General features: G+C 40.4%; 1 protein-coding gene across 7 annotated transcripts in view; it reads left to right on the top strand.

The window, feature by feature from the left end:
- LOC127651421 (muscleblind-like protein 2a) overlaps positions 1-20,623 on the top strand; it is a 149,677-nt gene that overhangs the window by 101,888 nt on the left and 27,166 nt on the right. For 3 of the 7 annotated variants that reach the window (XM_052137226.1, XM_052137227.1, XM_052137228.1), the window contains exons 4-8: positions 4,140-4,340; positions 6,347-6,595; positions 14,160-14,213; positions 14,963-15,119; positions 17,496-17,531. In XM_052137226.1, the coding sequence (XP_051993186.1) occupies positions 4,140-4,340; positions 6,347-6,595; positions 14,160-14,213; positions 14,963-15,119; positions 17,496-17,531 (697 nt within the window). The remainder of the gene's footprint in view (positions 1-4,139; positions 4,341-6,346; positions 6,596-14,159; positions 14,214-14,962; positions 15,120-17,495; positions 17,532-20,623) is intronic. The other 4 variants (XM_052137230.1, XM_052137231.1, XM_052137229.1 and 1 more) reach the window with 3 other exon arrangements.

Here is a 20,623-nt window from a genome sequence, read left to right as displayed (position 1 = left end):
GTACTGGAATCTTCACGGAGCGCATTTGACATCTGAACTGGTGAAGGGAAGTCGGGCGGCTTCTCCCAGGTCCTAGTGCCTGCCAACAATGTTATTTTGACCCAGTGCAACTTATATTCATGAGCGACTTTATTTACGGAAAGTTTGGTGCATTATATGTATTGTTCAGATGGTCTCTTCCTGTCTATAGGTCTGGGTACTTTGTACAGAAGGCTTTCTCGTTAATCTCGATGGAATGTGGCGCCTCTATATCTGTGAAAAGCAAGACAAAATAAGAAGAAAGAAACACAAAGCATACAAGGCCAGATGCAGCACATAGTCACACAATGTGACAATAAAATCATAAAGAAACTCAAAGTTTCAACTCGATGATTATATGAGATCGATATGTTGTATACAATGGTTACTTTTACAAACGATATAAAAACATGAATGATAATAATAAAATCATAACTAAAATCTCTCTCGTTCCCATTCAATTAATAATGATTGGATTAACATAGAATCAAATGGTTATAGAATAGTTGATTAATTATGTAATAATTATAATGGATACGTATTTTTGTGAATAAATGCAGTACAATATAAATGCATATCCTCTAGGATAAATAATAAATAATCACTGTTATTGTATTCCTGGCATGGGGCCAGAATCTCAGTCACCCTCTCAGATGACACAAATAATATATTATAATGATCAAATAATATTATAAAAATAGGGGGCCTGGTTAGCTCAGCGAGTATTGACACTGACTACCACCCCTGGAGTTGCGAGTTCAAATCCAGGCTGTGTTGAGTGACTCCAGCCAGGTCTCCTAAGCCGGGGCGGATCTAGAAAAATATTTATGGGGTGGCGAGAGGGGGGCAGGAATTTTTGAGTGGTGGCAACATATGGCAGACTTATACTTAATTTAATCACGTTTATCACAGTTTGATGAGAAATAGTATGTTCACACTAAAAAAGGGCACAGGCTGCCATTTACAAACTTAATCTCATGCAATCAATGTCTTGCATTTGAGGTTTCATGTGAAACAGTTCATATTAGGAATAAGTGACCATACAATGTGATCTCACTTAATAGGAGATAGAAGTATGATTTAAGTAAGGGCATTATTACCGGAAAGGCATTAAGGTAAGACACAGGTGATGACAGGGAGATGTGTGAGAGGGGAAGCAAACGCACGCAGCATTTGTACAAGAAGAAACAATACAAAGAAAAACTTACACATGAAGATCTATGGACTGAGCTGTACTAAAGTGAGCATAAATACACTGTGGAAATAAACAGGCGCCATCTCGTGCTGCATTCAGTGCAGTCGGACATTGGAGATTCGCGCTCGTAAATTGTCAAATTGGCCATAACTTTTAATTCTTTGTTGCCAACTGGGGTGGCAGCAGGGGTGGCAAGGTATTCTTTTAGGGTGGCATTATGCCACCCCGGTAGATCCGCCCCTGCTCCTAAGCAACCAAATTGGCCTGGTTGCTAGGGAGGGTAGAGTTCCATGGGGTAACCTCCTCGTGGTCCTGATTAGGGGTTCTCGCTCTCAATGTGGCACATGGTAAGTTGTCTATGGATCGCGGAGAGTAGCATTAGTCTCCTGTGCTGTGAGCCTCCGCGGTATCTTGCACAGCAAGCCACGTGATAAGATGCACGGATTGACTGTTTCAGAAGCGGAGGCAACTGAGACTGGTCCTCCATCACTTGGATTGAGGTGAGTCACTATGCCATCATGAGGACCTACTAAGTAGTGGGAATTGGGCATTCCAAATTGGGAGAAAAGGGGATAAAAAAAATTATAAATAAAATAAAAAAATATTATAAAAATAAATGAGGATGATAAAAGATGATATATAACTTGTAAGATTAAAATGATATTCAAATAGTAACCCCTTCACTCCCTAATTTTTAGACCGGTGTGGGGATCTAAAATCAAACCCTTCATGTGAATAGGTATTTATTTAACTTTTAATTCATAACTTATTTACAGATTTAAACTTTTTCCCCCTTTTGTTATATGAAGGTCTCATTAAAACTGACCTGGTACCAGGCCTTCATTATTTATTTTTAGAACTTTTCAAATGCCTTTTTTGAATATAGCAGATTTGACTGTTTTAGTCTTTTCCCAGACTTTCAATATTAAACTATGCAAATTATTAAATGTTTGAAATTGTTCAAATCTATACTAAACGTGAAATAAACAAACCATTTACTGTGAAAATTATTATTTGTAAACAAATTCAGCGTTGTGTCATTTTTGCTATATCAAAAATGTTGCCCCTAATAATTGAAAAAAAATGTGTTTTCAAAAGTTTGTGTAGTTGTAATATTGCAATAGTGGGGTTACCCTCTTATGTAAAACTCCGGGATTCCTCCAATGTATGAGGGCATATTCACGAACGTGCGGGGTCAATATTTTACATTGGTGTGTATAAATTGGTGTAGTTTACAGTTTATGTGATTTTCCCAATGTGCTTTCAGAAATGTTTTATTCTTTCCACTGTTTTGACATATTGTTGGGCTCCATCCTATGTTTACAAACATGTGCTTATTTTAAAAATGGTTAGAACACTGCTTATGCGTTTACACGACCAAAATAAGCCGCGTTCTTTGTGAGAAACCTAGGTGTGTTAAACGGCTTTCTCTTAATCCCTTAAACGGCGTAAGGAAATCCGTGTTCTTGTTTACATGACGTTTCAGAATGCTGCTTTCAACAAACACCCTGGAATAAACAGTTTTCTTAGGTGCATTTAAACGAAATATGAAATATGAAATATGATGATGTTTAAAGAAAACAAAGAAAAATCAAGGTAATTATCAATTGTGAGCAGAATAATTTTATTGGGCGTCATTTCCGATCAGTCTGTAATTTTACCAAATTATTCAAAAAGTGTGAAAATATTATTTAATTGTGTATTTAGGATAGATAATAATATGTGGGCCTGGGTAGCTCAAGAAGTAAAGATGCTGACAACCACCCCTGGAGTCACGAGTTCGAATCCAGGGCACGCTGAGTGACTCCAGCCAGGTCTCCTAAGCAACCAAATTGGCCTGATTGCTAGGGAGGGTAGAGTCACATGGGGAAACCTCCACGTTGTCGCTATAATGTGTGGTTCTCACTCTCGGTGGGGTGAGTTGTACGTGGATACAGCAGAGAATAGTGTGGGCCTCCACACACACAACAACAAGCCACGTGATAAGATGCGCAGATTGACGGTGTCAGACGCGGAGGCAACTGAGATTTGTCCTCTGCCGCCCAGATTGAGGCGAGTCACTATGCCACCACAAGGACTTGGAGCGCAATGGGAATTGGACATGCCAAATTGTGGAGAACATTTTTATTTCTGTCAGCTTCATTTCCACCATAGAATTCTGTTTTTTGAGATATGCTGGAAACTATGACTTTCAGAGAAAGTTACAGAAATGCCATAAATCTTCTGTGATGCATGTACACACACTGTTGGACATTGTCAGTAGATACATTTAAAAAACTAGTGAGAGAATGAAAAATGTTTTACTTTCCAGAAGTCCAGCATTCTAAAAATGCCATAAGTTGACGTTGTGGGGACAATTTGTCGGTCCCCATGAGGAAAACAGCTTATAAATCATACTAAATTATGTTTTTGGAAAATGTAAAAATGCTGAAAGTTATGGGATAGAATATAAAGTTTGTACAGTATAAAAACCTTTATGTCTATGGAAAGTGTGTGTGTGTGTGTGCGTTTTTGTGATTTACGAGGACAATTTTGTAAGTTACAAATTAGTAATTACAAGGGTATTATGCTATAAATGTGATTTATGAGGACATTTCTAGTGTCCCCATAATTCAAATCGCTTAAAAATCATACTAAACAATGTTTTATTGAAAATGTAAAAATGCAGAAGGTTTTCTGTGAGGGTTAGGTTTAGGGGTTGTGTTAGGTTTAGAGGATAGAATCTATAGTTTGTACAGTATAAAAGTCATTATGTCTATGGAAAGTCCTCATAATGATAGGTAGACCAACATGTGTGTGTGTGTGTGTGTGTGTGTGTGTGTGTGTGTGTGTGTGTGTGTGTGTGTGTGTGAATCTATTGTGTTTGTATAAGAAATTATACTGATTAAATAAAACCATATTAATTATTCCTTATTATCTTTCACAGCCTACATTTTCCATCAGTCAAGGTCTGTGCTCGAACCATGGTATGAGTTATGCGCCATATCTGACTCCCATGAGTCACAGCATGGGTCTGGTCCCAACAGAAATGCTCCCCAGCACCCCCGTCATCATGCCCAGCAGCCCACCGATCAGCATTCAGAGCTCCTCCTCAACACAGAAACTACTGCGCACAGACAAGCTTGAGGTAATGTGATACGCCGCTACAAATTAACGTTTGTGTCTGAAAAAATATCATGCAGCTTTAAGGCCAAAAGAGACACTATGCAAGAATGTGAACAATGACGATTCTAGCGACACAGGCATAATTTCCAGCATAGTTGCATTACAGAATGTTTCAGACCGCAGTTCATAACACAACATAAGTACGAGTTCCATTCTCAGCGTTGCCACAAGTGGTGCTATAGCGGATATTAGTGAGAACTGCCCATTTCTGCTCTGAGTTTTTTCTTTCAAGTCAACCACAGTAATGGCGGAGCAAGAGTTTGAAGAGAATATTGCTGAGCAAGTAAATTAAAGTCAATATATTTATTGCAACACATCCAGTTTATTGGCACAAGCTTTTGAAGGTAACTTTATCACCCCCTTGAGGTTAACTACCATCACAGTAACGCAAGAATGCACATTAAGCATGTTTAACCAGACAGCACATTGGCCAAGCGCTTGTGTAAAGTACTTTTTTTTTTTGGCCTTAGGTGTCAACAAATTAAATGCTTTCTGAAACAGAGATGTCTCAGTGTACAGTTTGTACTTGCAAGGCAGCGAAAAATAAATGTAAAAAAGTAAAATGTGAGTTAGAAAAATTCCAAACTCAACTAAAGAGTGAAGAAGAGATGGTTGATCATAAGATCCAATATAATTTGTTGGATAAATGAAAGGAAAAAACAATCACAAATCAGAATACAAATAGATGTAAGAAAGAAATTGTGAACACAATTTTGTAAATTGTCAGAAATGTACCTTTCTATTGAAGGGCGACATTTACCCCTGAATTTGATTTCCAATGGCATGTTTTACCTTTGAGAGGGCATTTTTTAATTAAATATATGATGTAGACACAGTGTGTCTGTAATAACTTATATTACATTTAGACTTGTCAATCGATTAAAATAACAGATGTACTTCAAGCTTTAATTGATCGTATTGTAGGAAAATCCATACTTTTATTACAGAATTTACAAACATGTCAGTGGGCTTGATTAATTGTGTTAGTTTTTTTTAACTAGTTATTTTTTATATAATTAATTGGTCTTAATTAACACTTTAAATTGACAGCCTTGAATAAATTCTATTAAAAAGTAGCATGATAAATATTATTATATTGTAATATGAATATATAATTTATATTGATCTGATAGCTATACCTAGATTAGAACAATAAGAACTATATCATATTATACAAATTAAAAATATATATATATATCAGGGGGGCATTGTCTGCCTGCACATTTTGAATTTCTGGGATATGTTTGTCAATTTTGGTGGCATTTCTGCCCTGAGCCCCCATTAATTTCGGACCCTGATCAGTGGTTTACATTTTAAATGCCAAACATTATAATGATGTCAACGTCAATGGGAGATTTTAAAATTTTAACTTTCACTTTCTTCAAAAATACACAAAAGCCAAAATTAGCACAAAAAGAACTAAACAAATTTTAAGGGAGTCTGTGCTCCAAAAATATTTTAAATCTTTAAAAGGTGGTGTGCTGGTTTAGCTGGCCGCCCAGTCTGATCTGCCAGCTAAACCAGACAAAACTATTATAAAACCAGCAAGGGTCAGGCTGGGAGACCAGCTAACCACCAGAGACCAGGTGGAGCTGAAAGTGTGAGAACAAGAATCATGATGGATGTCTATGCTGCTTTGCAAGAAAATAATCAGTGCAGTTTAAACAATAACAGCTTGTAGGTTGTATGAGTGTGTATCACTAAATGTGCTATCACTTAGCAACTGAGTGATCTCTGTGATAATGAGAGGTTCAATTCCTCAGAGGCCCTCCTACACCGTGAGAGACTGTGTCATCTCTGTTGCTGCCTTTGTTAATATTCTGCTCTGTATATGTTTATTTACCAAACGTGTGCGTGTATGTTTTGGAAAGCTTTGAAACTCAATTACTCACCTCTCTGTTTGCGTATTTCTGTTCTGTTTTCTCTGTGTTTGTTTGAATCCACACACGTGCAAACATCCATGACCAGGTGTGTCGCGAGTTTCAGCGAGGTAACTGCGCACGCGGCGAGACCGACTGTCGCTTCGCCCACCCCAGCGACAGCCCCATGATCGACACAAGCGACAATACAGTCACCGTGTGCATGGACTACATCAAGAGCCGCTGCTCACGCGAGAAGTGCAAGTACTTCCACCCTCCCGCGCACCTGCAGGCAAAGATCAAAGTGGCGCAGCATCAGGCCAATCAGACGGCCGTCGCAGTGCAAGCGGCAGCCATGGTGAGTCAATAGCAACATGTACAATAACAAATAAGGCACTTTCAAACTGCATATATTATCTGTATAGACATGCGGTTGATTCAGAAAACCAACATTAAAGTCAACATGAAATTGAGCTCTGATTGTGAACGATTAATTAGTAAACTAGTCTAGATTTGTCTAACAATAGTCAAATAAGTTACTTAGGTATTGCTTTAATAGCATCGATAATAAAGATAGATTTGAAAAAGAAGCGTTATTATTGGGTTATGTGGAAAGGCTTTGGAGGTTCATCCTCCACATCCTGGTTCTCATCTCATTCAATATTAGTTTCACTTGGAAAGTGTCACATTATGCAAAATAAAGTGGCTTGCGAATGTCATTTCATGTTGACTTATGTTTAAGTGTTATGTACGTACAATGGAACGTTAGATGGAACGTAGGGGCTGACTCTACGAAGCAGAAAATAAACGTATGTTGCTCAAAACATTAAGGTCTATTCTAATCTACAACACTTTGCCTTACTGGCAGTATTCCATTGACAACAAAATGTAATTTACCACATTGTCACAACATATTTTATCTTTACTGAGGCAGTGCTTATAATTGTGAAACATTTTCCAGCTTTCTAAATGATAAAAATCAATTGACAACACATTTTTTATTTGAGATATCTGTTGATGTTAGCACATTAAATGTGGAGCACTGCTTTATTTTTATATAGCCATGACCCATCTCACGAATCTGGGCGGAGCTGCATGCCAAATCTGTGTCAGCTCCCTTATCTCGTCCCCAGAGGATTTTAGTCCTAATAAACAGGGTGAGAAGGGAGACAAAGAGATGGGCTGTTTGAGAAGACAGCAATGTGATAAACATTTTCCCCTTTTTCATCCATGTAGTGTTATATTGATGCTATCGTTATTAGAAAAAGGATATTAATATAATAAGCATAAGGGCTTAAAAGCTTATTGCTCACACCCTTGAATGCACAAGGTCACAGGGTGGCTTTCTCCCCTATTACCCTGCCCAATGGGAGGCCTATTCTCCTCAAATCAATCGAGATTAAATTAAGGAGATGGATCACATTTTCATACCAAACTCATGTGAACGCACAGGTTCAGCTATTACCCAAGTGCGACTGTATTTTTGGCGGCATGCCAAGCTGCTGTTGTTTGTCAGTTCTAATGCCGTTTCTACACTGTAAGTGAGCAATCTAACGCAACATAAAGAAATGTCACTACGCAAGAAAACTCCTTATTTATAACAAATAAAGCTGTTTACCCAATAAGTGAATAATAGTTTCCATTATAATCAACTTGAATCATGAAATTAATTGCAAAAAAACAAATGAAAAAATACACTGAGTGTGGTGCAACGTGAGAAAACTTGATTGCTTGTGTAATAATCAATGGAGCTGTCCAAACTACAAGTGAGCAACACTATGCAAACAAAACTACACTAAAAGTGATGTGACGCAGGAAAACGTCCTGGTTACTTCCGTAACCTCCATTCCCTGATGGAGGGAACGAGACGTGTGTCGATGAAGTGACACTAGGGGTCACTCTTGGGAGCCCGAGACACCTTCTGATCTTTGATAAATGGCCAATTGGAATTGGCGAGTGGTATTTGCATGCCACTCCCCCGCACATATGGGTATAAAGGAGCTGGCGTGCGGACTGCTCATTCAGGTTTTGTGCTGAGGAGCCGAGAGAGAAGGTCCCGGCCATTTCAGCGGGTTGTCCAGCATTGTGGCAGGAGGGACACAATGTCTCGTTCCCTCCATCAGGGAACGAAGGTTATGGAAGTAACCAGGACATTCCCTATCTGTCACTCACTCGACAATGTGTCGATGAATTGACACAAGATGTGCCCTACAAAAACGCCACAACTAGCTGGACTGTGTTACGTGAACTGGCGTTGCGAGACGGGCCGACTACTGTGTGCCTCGTAGCCAGCTTACCAGGCTGACACATAACCTCCCCTGACACTGTTATGTGTGTCGAATGGTCCTTCGGGGACAAGTCGACTGCCCAAAGAAAGAATAGGGGCAGGCTGGGCCTTTTTCCTCTTGTTTTCTTTTTCTCCCCAAAAAGAGTGACAAATTTTCAACCGACTGGGACCACCAGTAACCATGTCAGGGAGGTGTCACTCCCAAGGGGAAGACACTGCGGAGACCACACCCCACCCAAAGGGGGGGGGGGGGCATTTTGAGTGGAGATACATCACATGGTCTTGCCGAGCATAGTTTGAAGTATGTCATGTTGAGAAGTCCCATGGTAGGTCCTACCCAATGGGGAGGAAACTCTACAAACAGGGTGACCGGGACAGAGGGGCCTCTGCCCAAGGAAGACACAGTTTACCAACAGGGAAACGTTTCAGTGAAAGATATACATCGCAAGGGGTTACCTACAAGAAACCAGCACATGCGGAGCACCTACCCCAGTACAGGGCTTAGATAGCACATGTACTGAGCCGGCAGCAAGTTTCTCCATAAACTCGTCTGCCACAGGGCTAGGAGGAAGTCGTCCAGGGAACACATTTTGTGAACACTACTGGGAGTCAAGAGTGCATGTCTTCAGCTCAGTGGAGGTGAAAGGCGCTATACGCAAGTGATACACCCAGCAGACTGTCCCGGACTTACCTGTTTGTTCCTGCTAAGACACGGGATGAAACTGGCTCATCCCGGAGATTGTAGAACCTCACAAAGGTGTTGCCCAGCCCGCTGCTCTGCAAATGTCTGTTAGAGAGGCGCCACTGGTCAGGGCCCAGGTGGCCGCCACACTCCTGGTAGAATGGGCTCGTAGCTCTGCAGGAGGCGGCACGTGCTGAGTGTGGTATGCCATAGCTATGGCGTCAATGATCCAGAGGGCGATCCTCTGCTTGGAAACAACTTAAGCTCAGCTGAATCCAAGGGCTCGAAGAGGGCCCCTCGTAGGCCTTGCAGGACTACAGAGAGGTCCCCTGAGGGAACGGGGTGCGGTTTGGAGGGATTCAACCTCCTGGCGCCTCCTTAGGAACCTGATGATCAGGTTGTGCTTTCCGAGGGGCTGACGCGAGGAGGGTGAGGTCCGAGAACCAAGTCTGGGTGGGCCGGTTGGGTGCTGCTAGGACGGCCTGCTCCTCATCCTCCCTGACCTTGCACAGGTTTTGCGCTGTCCAGGGGGCCAGCTGTGTGCCAGCGCATCTATACCAAGCGGTGCCTCGGTCAAGGTGTACCAAAGCGGGCAGTGGGAGGAATCTAGGGAGATGAACAGGTCTACCTATACCTGCCTGAATCAACTCAAGATCAGCTGGACCACCTGAGGGTGAAGTGGAGGTCTGTGGGGGAATGCCCAGCTGATGTGGTCCCATTGAGGTCCCCATATCGGCGTCAGTGCTAGCTGTGCAGGCGGGGAGCTGCTGGGGTGGCTTGCTTTCTTACGAAGGCAAGCCGCAGCTGAAATGTTGCCAGGGTCATGCTCTCGCAGTGAGAAAATGACCCATCCACGAATGATGTCTCCGCGTGGGCAGTGCCCAGACACTAAAGACAACGATCGTGGCTGCCAGAAGTCGAGAGATAATGACCGCAACCAGGAATAACACACAAACAGAAAGGCATCTTTAAAAGGATTCGTCTTTAAAAAGACATTTCCTTGTGTGCTGCTCTTTTAGAATGTACTCTTTTAGGATTATACTCTTTAAGAATATACTCTTTTAGAGTTCTGCCGAAGCACCCAGGGACGATCTCTACAGTGCACCAGTGCAGATGGGGGATAAGCCGCTGAAATGCATCGTCAGATCCAGCAGAGGTGAATGGAAAGCCGTGGGAATTCAGCTCAGTGAACGTCTACCGCTCGGCTCCGAAGAGAAAATCTGAATGAGCGGTTTGAACGCCAGCTCCTTTATATGTTCTGGTGAGTGGCATGCAAATATCACTCGCCAATTCCCATTGGCCTTTTATCAAAGATCAGAGGGGTCTCGGGCTCCCAAGTGTGACCCCTAGTGTCACTACATCGACACAAAGGCGAGTGAGAGACAGATAGGGAACTAGGTTGATTCCAATTTAATCAATAAAGTTGTGTAGACTGCAAGCAAGCAATGTGACACATCGCAAATAAAATTACACTGAGAGTGAGGTGACGTAAGAAAACTAGATTTCTTGCATTACTTATAATTATTATTATTAAATATTTAATTATTATAAAAATTGAACACTTCTTTTATAATCAACAAAGCTGACGATGCAAGTGATCAAAACTCTATATTTCGGACATATAGTGTAGCTTTGTTTATTAAAGTTGTGGCCATCTAATTTTGTGTACACTGCAAGTTCTGTATCACAAGTTAACTAGATCGCTCCTGTTATAATCAGCAATGTCGTCTACACAGCAAATAAGCAATGCGACAAAACTTTACATTGCACACATGTACACACGGTGTACAAAGCTTTGTTTATTATTATGAGAACAATTTAATTTTGTGTGTACTGCAAGTTACGCGACAAAATTAAACTAGTTTGCTCCTGTTGTAATCACAACTGTTAACACTGCAAGCTCTCAATATTCGTTGTGTGGTAACAATTGCAGTGTAGACCACTAGGTTAATTCTAACTGTAATGCAATGCAACAAACTTTACATCGGAAGCTTGCAGTGTCTTCGTTAATTGAATCTAGTTAAATTGTGTCGCTCGCTTGCTGTGATGACAGTTTTGTCGTGCAAGTTAGCAGAAGCGTTCTGCTTTTGTCACAGCACTAACTCGCATTGTAAACATGATATTTGCAGCAAGCTTTACCCCAATTTACCACTTCTCGTAACTCTTGTGCTTTTGAACGGCCAAGGTGTGAATTTAAGTTTGCTACATTTGCTGTCATGGTACTCACCTGCTTGGCCTTTATTTTGCTGTTTTTTCCACTGTGGCATCTGGGTCAGAGTTGACTCTAGGACAGTATTGGCTCACCAACTATATATATATATATATATATACTGTATACAGTATATATGAAAAAAAAAAAAACTTAGGAATGCTGAAGCAATCAAACCCTAAGCTTGACCCAAATGTGACCTCAGATAAAGAGTTTTAAAGACAGAAAGAGAAGACATGCTATAGATACATAGTGTCTGTTTCCTTATGGTTATTTTTTTATATATTTTTCAGTGGACATTTATGTAATTCTGTATACATAATTGTAACCCCCAACTGGGCTAGCCTGCCCCTATTCTTTCTTTGGGCAGTCGACTTGTCCCCGAAGGACCATTCAACACTCATAACTCTGTATTTTTATTTGAATGCTTCTCTTTGTTTGTGGTGGGGAGCAAAACATGAAACTCTTGCTTACAGGAATGCTTTCAGAAGACAAAATTAAAATGCATCCTGTTTTTTGCCATCCTATTATTAAAAGTACACCTAAATAAGCTCTGTTACAAAACGTATAAACTGCCTAACTAGACTGCATTTTAAGGCATCATAGCGGCACCTCTAACATGAAGGTTGTTACGAAAGTTTGGCAGCATTATTATGAAATATGATACCTTGTAAGATACCTTGTTTTGGCCAAATTCTTAACCCAGAATGCATTTTGACAAGCTTTATAAAAAATAATAATAGTAAAACAATTATCCAAGATAGTGGATAAAATGTAAATGTTGATTATAAATATACTCATATTTCAATTTTTTTAAAGTATTGATAAAATAAATTAAATAAAATGTGATTCTCTTTTACCCCAAATTTTTGTTGTTTTCTTATACTTGTTTTCATTAGCTTAGCAACATTCCAACACCAAACTCGATGGAAATTGATTACGAGTCATGTTTCCTGTGCATTTCACGCAAGATGCGCTATTCGTGTGGAATTTCTGTATATGTACAGCATTCCAAATCAGTCGCTTGTGAGGTTCCATTTAAGGTAGGATGCCTATGGAGACGTTAGCAAGGTAGCTCACTAGGTTTTCGAACAGAGTTATAGTCTAGGCATAGATGTTTAGTCAAAAATGTTTGCGATTTTTCTCGATGCTTTGCATTATCTTTCCCATTACAACCTCATTTGCTGTCATCTGTGACAATGAAAATATATATACATTTTTACCTTCTTATGCAACATTTCACTTTTTGTATAAATATTCTGATTTAAAGCATTTCTGCATGGCCCTCTGTGTCTTTGTCATTTCAAGCATCATGTTTACTTAACAAAATATATAATATTTCATCAAATCCATATCTTACAACCATACATTTGCATGGCATTTTACATATATTTATATGTAAAAAAAAATATTGAAATTTATTAACATTCTGATATGCCCGTAAACTAACAATGAATATAATAATAATAATTATAATATTTTTGTATCTTATTTTACATAATGATACCCAAAATAAATTTCTTAGATATTAGATAAAGTAATTAGCATGTAGTTTTCATTTGGGCAACAACCGATACCAAAGTATAACTATAAGTCATGGAGACAAAAACTTAAACCTAATGAAGCATATATGGAAGGTTCCCAAAAATATACAGAGCTCCACAATCTGTGATAAATCAATTATTTTCTTTTTCTTTAATGACCTTTACAATTTATATCTATTAAGTCAGGTCTGCTTTGAGCAAGTAAAATAAATGCAACACATTGTGACAGAAAGACATTTTATGGAAGGCATTTGTCATAGACAATCTCACCTCGTTTAGCTTCTTTCGCCTATTTTCTTTTTCGGTAAGTGGTGGTTAATGTCATAGCATTTTGGCTCTGCGTGTTAAAATTTCCCAATGTGTGTTGAAAATTGTGACTTCTGTGTTTGGCACCCTATTCAAAGTCAGCATCCCCCCATGTCTTAATTAGTAATCAAGCCACCACTGGATAGACAGTGTGATGTCAGCCCTACTCGGACATCGAAGCTAATGTTGCATCAGCAATGAGGAGTCTGACTGAACTATGCTATTAAAGCTTTTTTTCTGTTTCCCGTGGCCTGGACGGCAATCGATGTTGACAGCAGAACTGTTAAACGAGTACATCAAGGACATTTGCTGTCTGTCAGGCAAAATGTAAACCTACCTTACATTTTGCTCTGCAAAAAGAATTGGCCACGCCATCGTTAAATTTTAATTTGCCACGCACACACACACACACACACACACAAATCTTTCGCACGCTGGCAAAACCGAATTTCAAGAGTGTGGATATTTTGGTGGTCAGTGTGTTTTATCTAATACCCTATGCAGTATTTGTTCACAATTGATTTAATGCTAAAGACAATCCAAAGAGCTTTCATAACTAATATCTACAATCCCATTGGTGTGTACTTATTAGTAGTACTTTAATTCGTAAATGGTGGAAATCTTTACAAAAAGATGCTTTTTGCTTTTGTACTAATTCAGAAAGTAGCGATATGTTTCCTTGAAACAAATTTTTTTGTGTATGTGCATGTCTATTGTTTTGTATGTGGTATACTGCATTCAGATTATTTTTGTTTTTGTTTTTTTTTCCTTCTCACCTATCCACTATGCAATGCTGTCCCCATGATGCACCTCTGCTTGCTGTTACCTGTATGTTAATACGCTTGAATCCCATTGGCCCACTGCCATCATGTGCTCGCTGCCTGCTATTAAAAGAATCAGTCGACTGCCAAAGCAATGAAGCGACCCCTCGAGGCAACTGTAGATCTGGTACTATAACCTTTCACCTTTTTGCTTTGCATGTAGCTTTTTAGTGTACTGTAGCGACTCTTAACTCTCAATTTAATTTGGCTTCTTTGTGTTGTAGTAAAACAGTTGAAGTCACAAGTAAAAGTATGTAAATTACCATCAGTCAATAATGAGCAATTTCTGTGTCATTATTCCAAGTAAGGTAGCTTTATCGAAGCCGAGTGTGGCTTAAACTATGAAGTTGCATTTTGAACTGTGATGTAAGCGTCTTGCTAACTATTTTATTGATGTCATCGTTCTTGTGTTAAATCAGAGCGATGTAGCTTTTCATCACTCTTGAGTCACTGATGCACTGCTAAAATGTGTTTTCTTAATCAAGCTTTTGATATTGTTTTTCAGTCAAAATATCACAATATCCGTACAACAGGATGCAATACATGAGAATATATCTTGAATTATGTTTTTTTGGGAAATAATTTTGCCAAAGGGGTGAGAGAAATAAGCTTAATTCAAGATATTTTCACTGAAAACAGGTCTTTTTATCTAACACAATTTTGTTTGTCACATAAATTGATATTGTTTTAAGGATGTTAAGATATTTTTACTGTAAAACAAGACAAAGATACAGATTAAATATATATATTTTTTGCAGTGGGTGCATTGATATTTGTTTAGTTTAAGTGTATTGTTAGTTGAATGCATACGTGTGCTAAAATCCTTGAGTATTGCTTAACTCGCAAATCTATCTTGTCATATATTGTCACCCTCAGGCGTTTCCACATGGAGTCCTGCAGCCTCTACCAAAGAGACCAGCACTAGAGAAGAGTAACGGGGCCAGTACGTTCTTCAATCCCAGTGTCTTGCATTACCAGCAGGCTCTGGCCAACGCACAACTACAGCAGCCCACCACCGCATTCTTTCCCACAGGTAAAAACACACCTAAAAACAGTGCCAACACAGCTTTATATTAATCTCTGGGTCCCCCTCTAAACGTCACACCCTGTTTCCCTCCTGTAAACCCAGTGTATCGCCATAACCAAGGCTTCTAAAAAGCCATTTGTTCCTCTTGCATGCAACAAGTCAGCACTGAATACTAATGCATAGCTTTGATAGTTTGTTTGTTTGAAAAACATGAACGCATTATTTAAGTGATTTTTGCTACAGTGAATCTTGATATTGTTTTTTTTTTTAATTACTGAAGTTACTGGAACACTTAATTTATGCAATTTTTATTTCAAATGTAATTTACAATATTTGAATACATAAAGGATGTTTTACCTTTTGAAAATTTAGAATTTTCTGATGCCCATAGTCTTAAAATGGCAGATAATTTGCTAAAATTTACCTCTAAAATGTTTGAAAACTGTAAATGTTCATCATTCATATATAATCTTGGCCTGCAAAAGGCTTCTAAATGGCTTGTTGATCGATTAATTATTGTCTTGGCTGTTCGATTGATCAACCACAAAAAGTATGTACTCATAATTTACTTTTAAATCTTTGAAAACAGAGAATCTTTATTATCCATATTTGGCTATTTTAACTAAAAAAAAAGTATGAAGAATAGCTTTTGTGTAGTTTTTTGCACTTTAAACAACATTTGCCAAAAAACTTTTTATTTCCCGTCAACTAACAGAAATATAAGCCTTAAGAAGATCACTGTGGCTTCAGTCGACCATAGATTTGCTGGATTTGCAGTTTAATGTATTTGGGAAACATCAGAGCGGATTCAAGACTAAATCGATTATCAGATCATCACAACAGCAGTTCCAGCAGAGACATAATGATGAGTTAACACCAGAAAGCAAGATACATGAGAAAACTGGACATGATCGGAATATAGCGCTGCTTATTGTTTATCATGCTTTTTCTAAGGAGATGGATTTTTCAGTAAATTTGGTTTGGCGAAGTGTTTAGTACATGGGGTTTAGTACACAAGTTGTTGTGAAATCTGAAATATGAGCTATTTTATGTGTACAGTCTTTTCATTAATCATCAATTATATTACAATGTAAAAATTAAAATGTTTTAAGAAGCCAATCAAATGACAAAATATTAACGTGACTTCTGTGTTGGGGTGACCTGGCGCTGCTAAGAATCTACTTTATGGCACAACAGCAGCCGCAGTGTCAGTTGGCGGGCAATAAAAAAAAAATTCCCGGTTATTTGACATTGTTTTAAGTACACAACAGCTTTTTTGTTAAAATAGCCAAATCTATCAGATTTTTCTCACAGATATCCTCATAGGAATGTATGAGTAACTATGGAAACAGCACTTTGCTTTCCCCCATGAGTGGGTGGGGCCTCCTTGCCGACTCTATCTATGGACAGATTAATCTGCTTAAATTTAACTTTGAAATGATTAAAAACAGAAAGTTTAAAGTTACTCTATTTTTCATATATACATTTTAAATGGCCAGTTGTTGGTCAATTATTCCAAGTCTTATTGGATTGACATATCGGTCTAGCAGAAAACATTTTGCAGAAACTACAGGAAAAGTTAATGCAATATTTACTTGAAATTCGTTATTTTAAAACAAAAAAATATTTATAATCCATAATCACAAAGGCTGATTTTGCCAATACCAATAATCTTAAAATTACTAAATCAGGTGTTCAATTGGGTTGGCTGATATAACAGTCTACCACTATTTGCAACATTTACATTAAACACTGTCCAATACAGTTGGACAAAAGTTTAATAATATAATAATAGTATTCCACAAAATTATTCTTTGCCTGCAGGTGCACACGCTGCATTATTTTTATAACAATGATAATAATTTTTTTTTTAATTCTATGAAACATCTCTATATGTAGGGTTGCACAGCATGTCCGGTTGTCTAATCCTTCGTAGGTGTATTCTGTCATCACACACCCACACGGTTGTATTTCCTTTTAGCTGTGCTCTTATGCCCCCGTTTCGTCCTCTTACACGGCTTTCAATTGTTTACAACAGTGCTTGGTCTATTTTAACTGTAGGAGTGTTGGTTCTCTCACCGCATGACTATATCTGTGTGGCTGATCTGTCTTCCTCCTGCCTTTGTTGCTCTTCTACTCTCTTTCCGCTGTGCTCTAATATCACAACACTAAGCTCCTGTCCTTCCTTGCGAATATTGATCCAGTTTAACTTCCTGGAATACACCAAGTTTTTTATGGAAATGACGACATGGTGGTGTGAGCGATCTATAATGTCAAGCCTAATTTATATTTTATGGCATGCTTAATACTGTATTTCTGCCTCTATATCTAATATGTTTTTTCTCCCGATTAACCTCTCCACTCTTCACTGCATGCTCACAGGGTCAGTTTTTTGCATGGCACCTGCTAGCAGCATTGGTAGGTTCCTCCTTATTCTGTCTGTCTTACTGTCAGTCTGTCAGTCTGTCTCTACATCTCACTGTGTGTTCTGCCCTCATCACATAGAGATCTAGCCACTCTTACAGGTGATTTGAAGCTGAGTTTTGAATGTCATCTCAGATAAATTACTCAATCACACCTGGAATCCTTTAGTTTACATCATCATGCACCCGACCCAAACCCTTAATTTTACTTCTGTTCACCTGCAAGAGTGTTCTGTTTGTTTGGAATATTAAAAATGTATTACATTATTTCTTTGGGATTTTGCAATTTACAATAAATGTATTACTTGTGAATTATTTACAGTGACACATTATTCTTATTATTATTATTTCACCAGTGTTTTAAAGTGTAATTTTATTTATTTGTGTGAGCGTATGCATATATGTATGTATTTGTATATATATATATATATATATATATATACACACACACACACACACACACACACACACACACACACACACACACACACACACACACACACACACACTGGCAGCCAAAAGTTTGGAATAATGTACTGATTTAGCTGTTTCTGAAGAAAATTGGTACTTAAATCCAAGTGGCATTCAACTGATCACAAAGTATTTTCAGGACATTACTGATGTAAAAAACAGCAGCATCATTATTTTAAAAAAGTCATTTTTGATCAAATCTAGAAAGGCTCCATTTCCAGCAGCCATCACTCCAACACCTTATCCTTGAGTAATCATGCTAAATTGCTAATTTGGTACTAGAAAATCACTTGCCATTATATCAAACACTGCTGAAAGCTATTTGGTTCTTTATATGAAGCTTAACATTGTCTTTGTGTTTGTTTTTGAGTTGCCACAGTATGCAATAGGCTGGCTTAAGGTCACTATTAGGTCAAAAATTACCAAAAAAGAAACAGCTTTCTCTAGAAACTTATCAGTCAATCATTGTTTTGAGGAATGAAGGTTATACAATGCTAGAAATTGTCAAAAAACTGAAGATTTCATACAAAACTGTCTTCAAAGACAAAGGACAACTGGCTCTAACAAGGACAGAAAGTGATGTGGAAGGCCAGATGTACAACTAAACAAGAGGATAAGTACATCAGAGTCTCTAGTTCCCCTTCTGTCGCTCTCTCCACGTTGTGTCAGAGAAGCGACACTAGGGGTCTCTCTTGTGCGCCGATATCCACCTCTGATCTAGGCAGCCGGTATTTGCATGTCTCGCCCCCGGACACACGGGTATTTAAGCGGCGCAAATACGGGAGTTCATTCAGAAAATTTCTTCGGAGCCGAGGGTCGTGTCTGCAATGTTACACACCGAGTTCCTGTCATTCCTCTGCTGCATGCCGTTGGATTCCACGGCGCACAACAGCGGCTTTCTCCTGTTTGCACGGCTGTGCATTCCTGCCCCTGGGCGCTTCGACAGTGCAGATCATAAAAAAGAACTCTCACGAGTCCTTTTTTCATAAAAGAGTGATTTTATTTAAAAGAGTAATTTCCTCTAAAAGAGCAAAACACAGCAGCGTTGAACGTCCTTTTAAGGACGCGTATTTATAAAGATGCCTTTCCGCCCCTGTATTGTTTCTGGATGCGGTAGAGTGCTCTCCGCTTCAGACGGCCACAGGCGTTGTCTCGTGTGTCTGGGTAGCGATCACACCGAGGCTGCGTTTGTGGATGGTTCATGTTCACGTTCACTGCGAGAACATGACCATGACAACGTTGCGGTCGCGACGTTACGGTTGTAAGCAAGCCACTCCAGCCGCCCCCCGCGTTGCTCCTTCCCACGGGATTGAGGACGATGCGGCTGGCGATGGAGGCGATTTGGGGATGGCAGCGGGTGCAGCTTCGCCAGGTACGCACAGATGACCGACATGCTTTCCCGGGCAGCCAACAGCGTGGGCTTGGACTGGAACCTTCCATCCTCCCCACAGCCATCACGGCTAGACGACTGGTTCCTGGGGGTCTGGGCGCCGCTCACAGCCTCGCACCCCCCCCCCCCGGTCCCGTTTTTCCCGGAGGTGCATGATGAGTTGACGTCTTCGTGGAGAGCGCACCACGGGTACACGGCGATTCCCCAGGTGGATTGGGCAGTTGCGCTCCATCTATGCCCCGGAAGCCCTACCACCTGGCGGGGCTGCCCTGTACTCCCTTCCCGGACCTGTAGAGCAACATCCTCGCTGACCGCGAAGGCCTACAGCGCCACCGGATGCGCCGCTTCCGCCCTGCATGCCATGGCTCTCCTGCAGGTCCACCAAGCCAAGGCACTACGCAACATGCACGGGGGTGGCCCTGATCCTGACACGCTGCAGGAACTGCGCTCAGCGACTGACCTCGCCCTGAGAGCGATGAAGGTCACTGCGCAGCGCAGGCGCTCGGCCGGTTCAGACGAGTCCAGAGGACGCCAGCATCAGACCTCCTCCTCAGTCACGAACCCGCCCCCCGCCGGGTGCGCGGAGCAAGGTAAGTGCTTTGAGTTTATTCTCAGCACCAGAGTCTCGGGACGCTACAGTGCCTCCCGACGGCACATTACCTGTTCCGCACCGCTGCAAAGCCCCGCCGGGTACGTCCAAAATACTCGTCCCCTTGGTGCCCCTAGCACGGAGCTTAGAGGCGTGGCTTTCACTGCCCAGCCCGTCACGCTGGCTGCACCGGACCATTCGACTCGGTTACGCAATTCAGTTTGCCAGGTCTCCGCCCCCCTTCGTGGGCGTTCATTTTTCCGCAGTACACGGCGAACATGCCCACTCCCTGCGCGAAGAAATCGCCTCCCTTCTAATCAAGGACGCGATAGAGCCTGTCCCTCCAACAGAAACGAAGAAGGGTTTCTACAGCCCTTACTTTGTTGTACCCAAGAAAGGTGGCGGCTTACGACCGATCTTGGGCCTGCGAGTTTTCAGTCGGACCTTGTCCAAACTCCCGTTCAAAATGCTCACCCAGAAACAAATTCTATCTGGCGTCCGACATCTAGATTGGTTTGCAGCGGTAGACCTGAAGGACGCGTACTTCCACGTCTCAATTCGCCCTCAACATCGACCCTTCCTACGGTTCGCGTTCGACGGCCAGGCGTATCAGTACAAAGTCCTCCCCTTCGGCCTG

Source organism: Xyrauchen texanus, chromosome 11 (genome assembly GCF_025860055.1).
Source record: "Xyrauchen texanus isolate HMW12.3.18 chromosome 11, RBS_HiC_50CHRs, whole genome shotgun sequence".
Classification (NCBI taxonomy): Eukaryota; Metazoa; Chordata; class Actinopteri; order Cypriniformes; family Catostomidae; genus Xyrauchen; species Xyrauchen texanus.
This window is presented reverse-complemented; position numbering and strand designations above follow the sequence as displayed.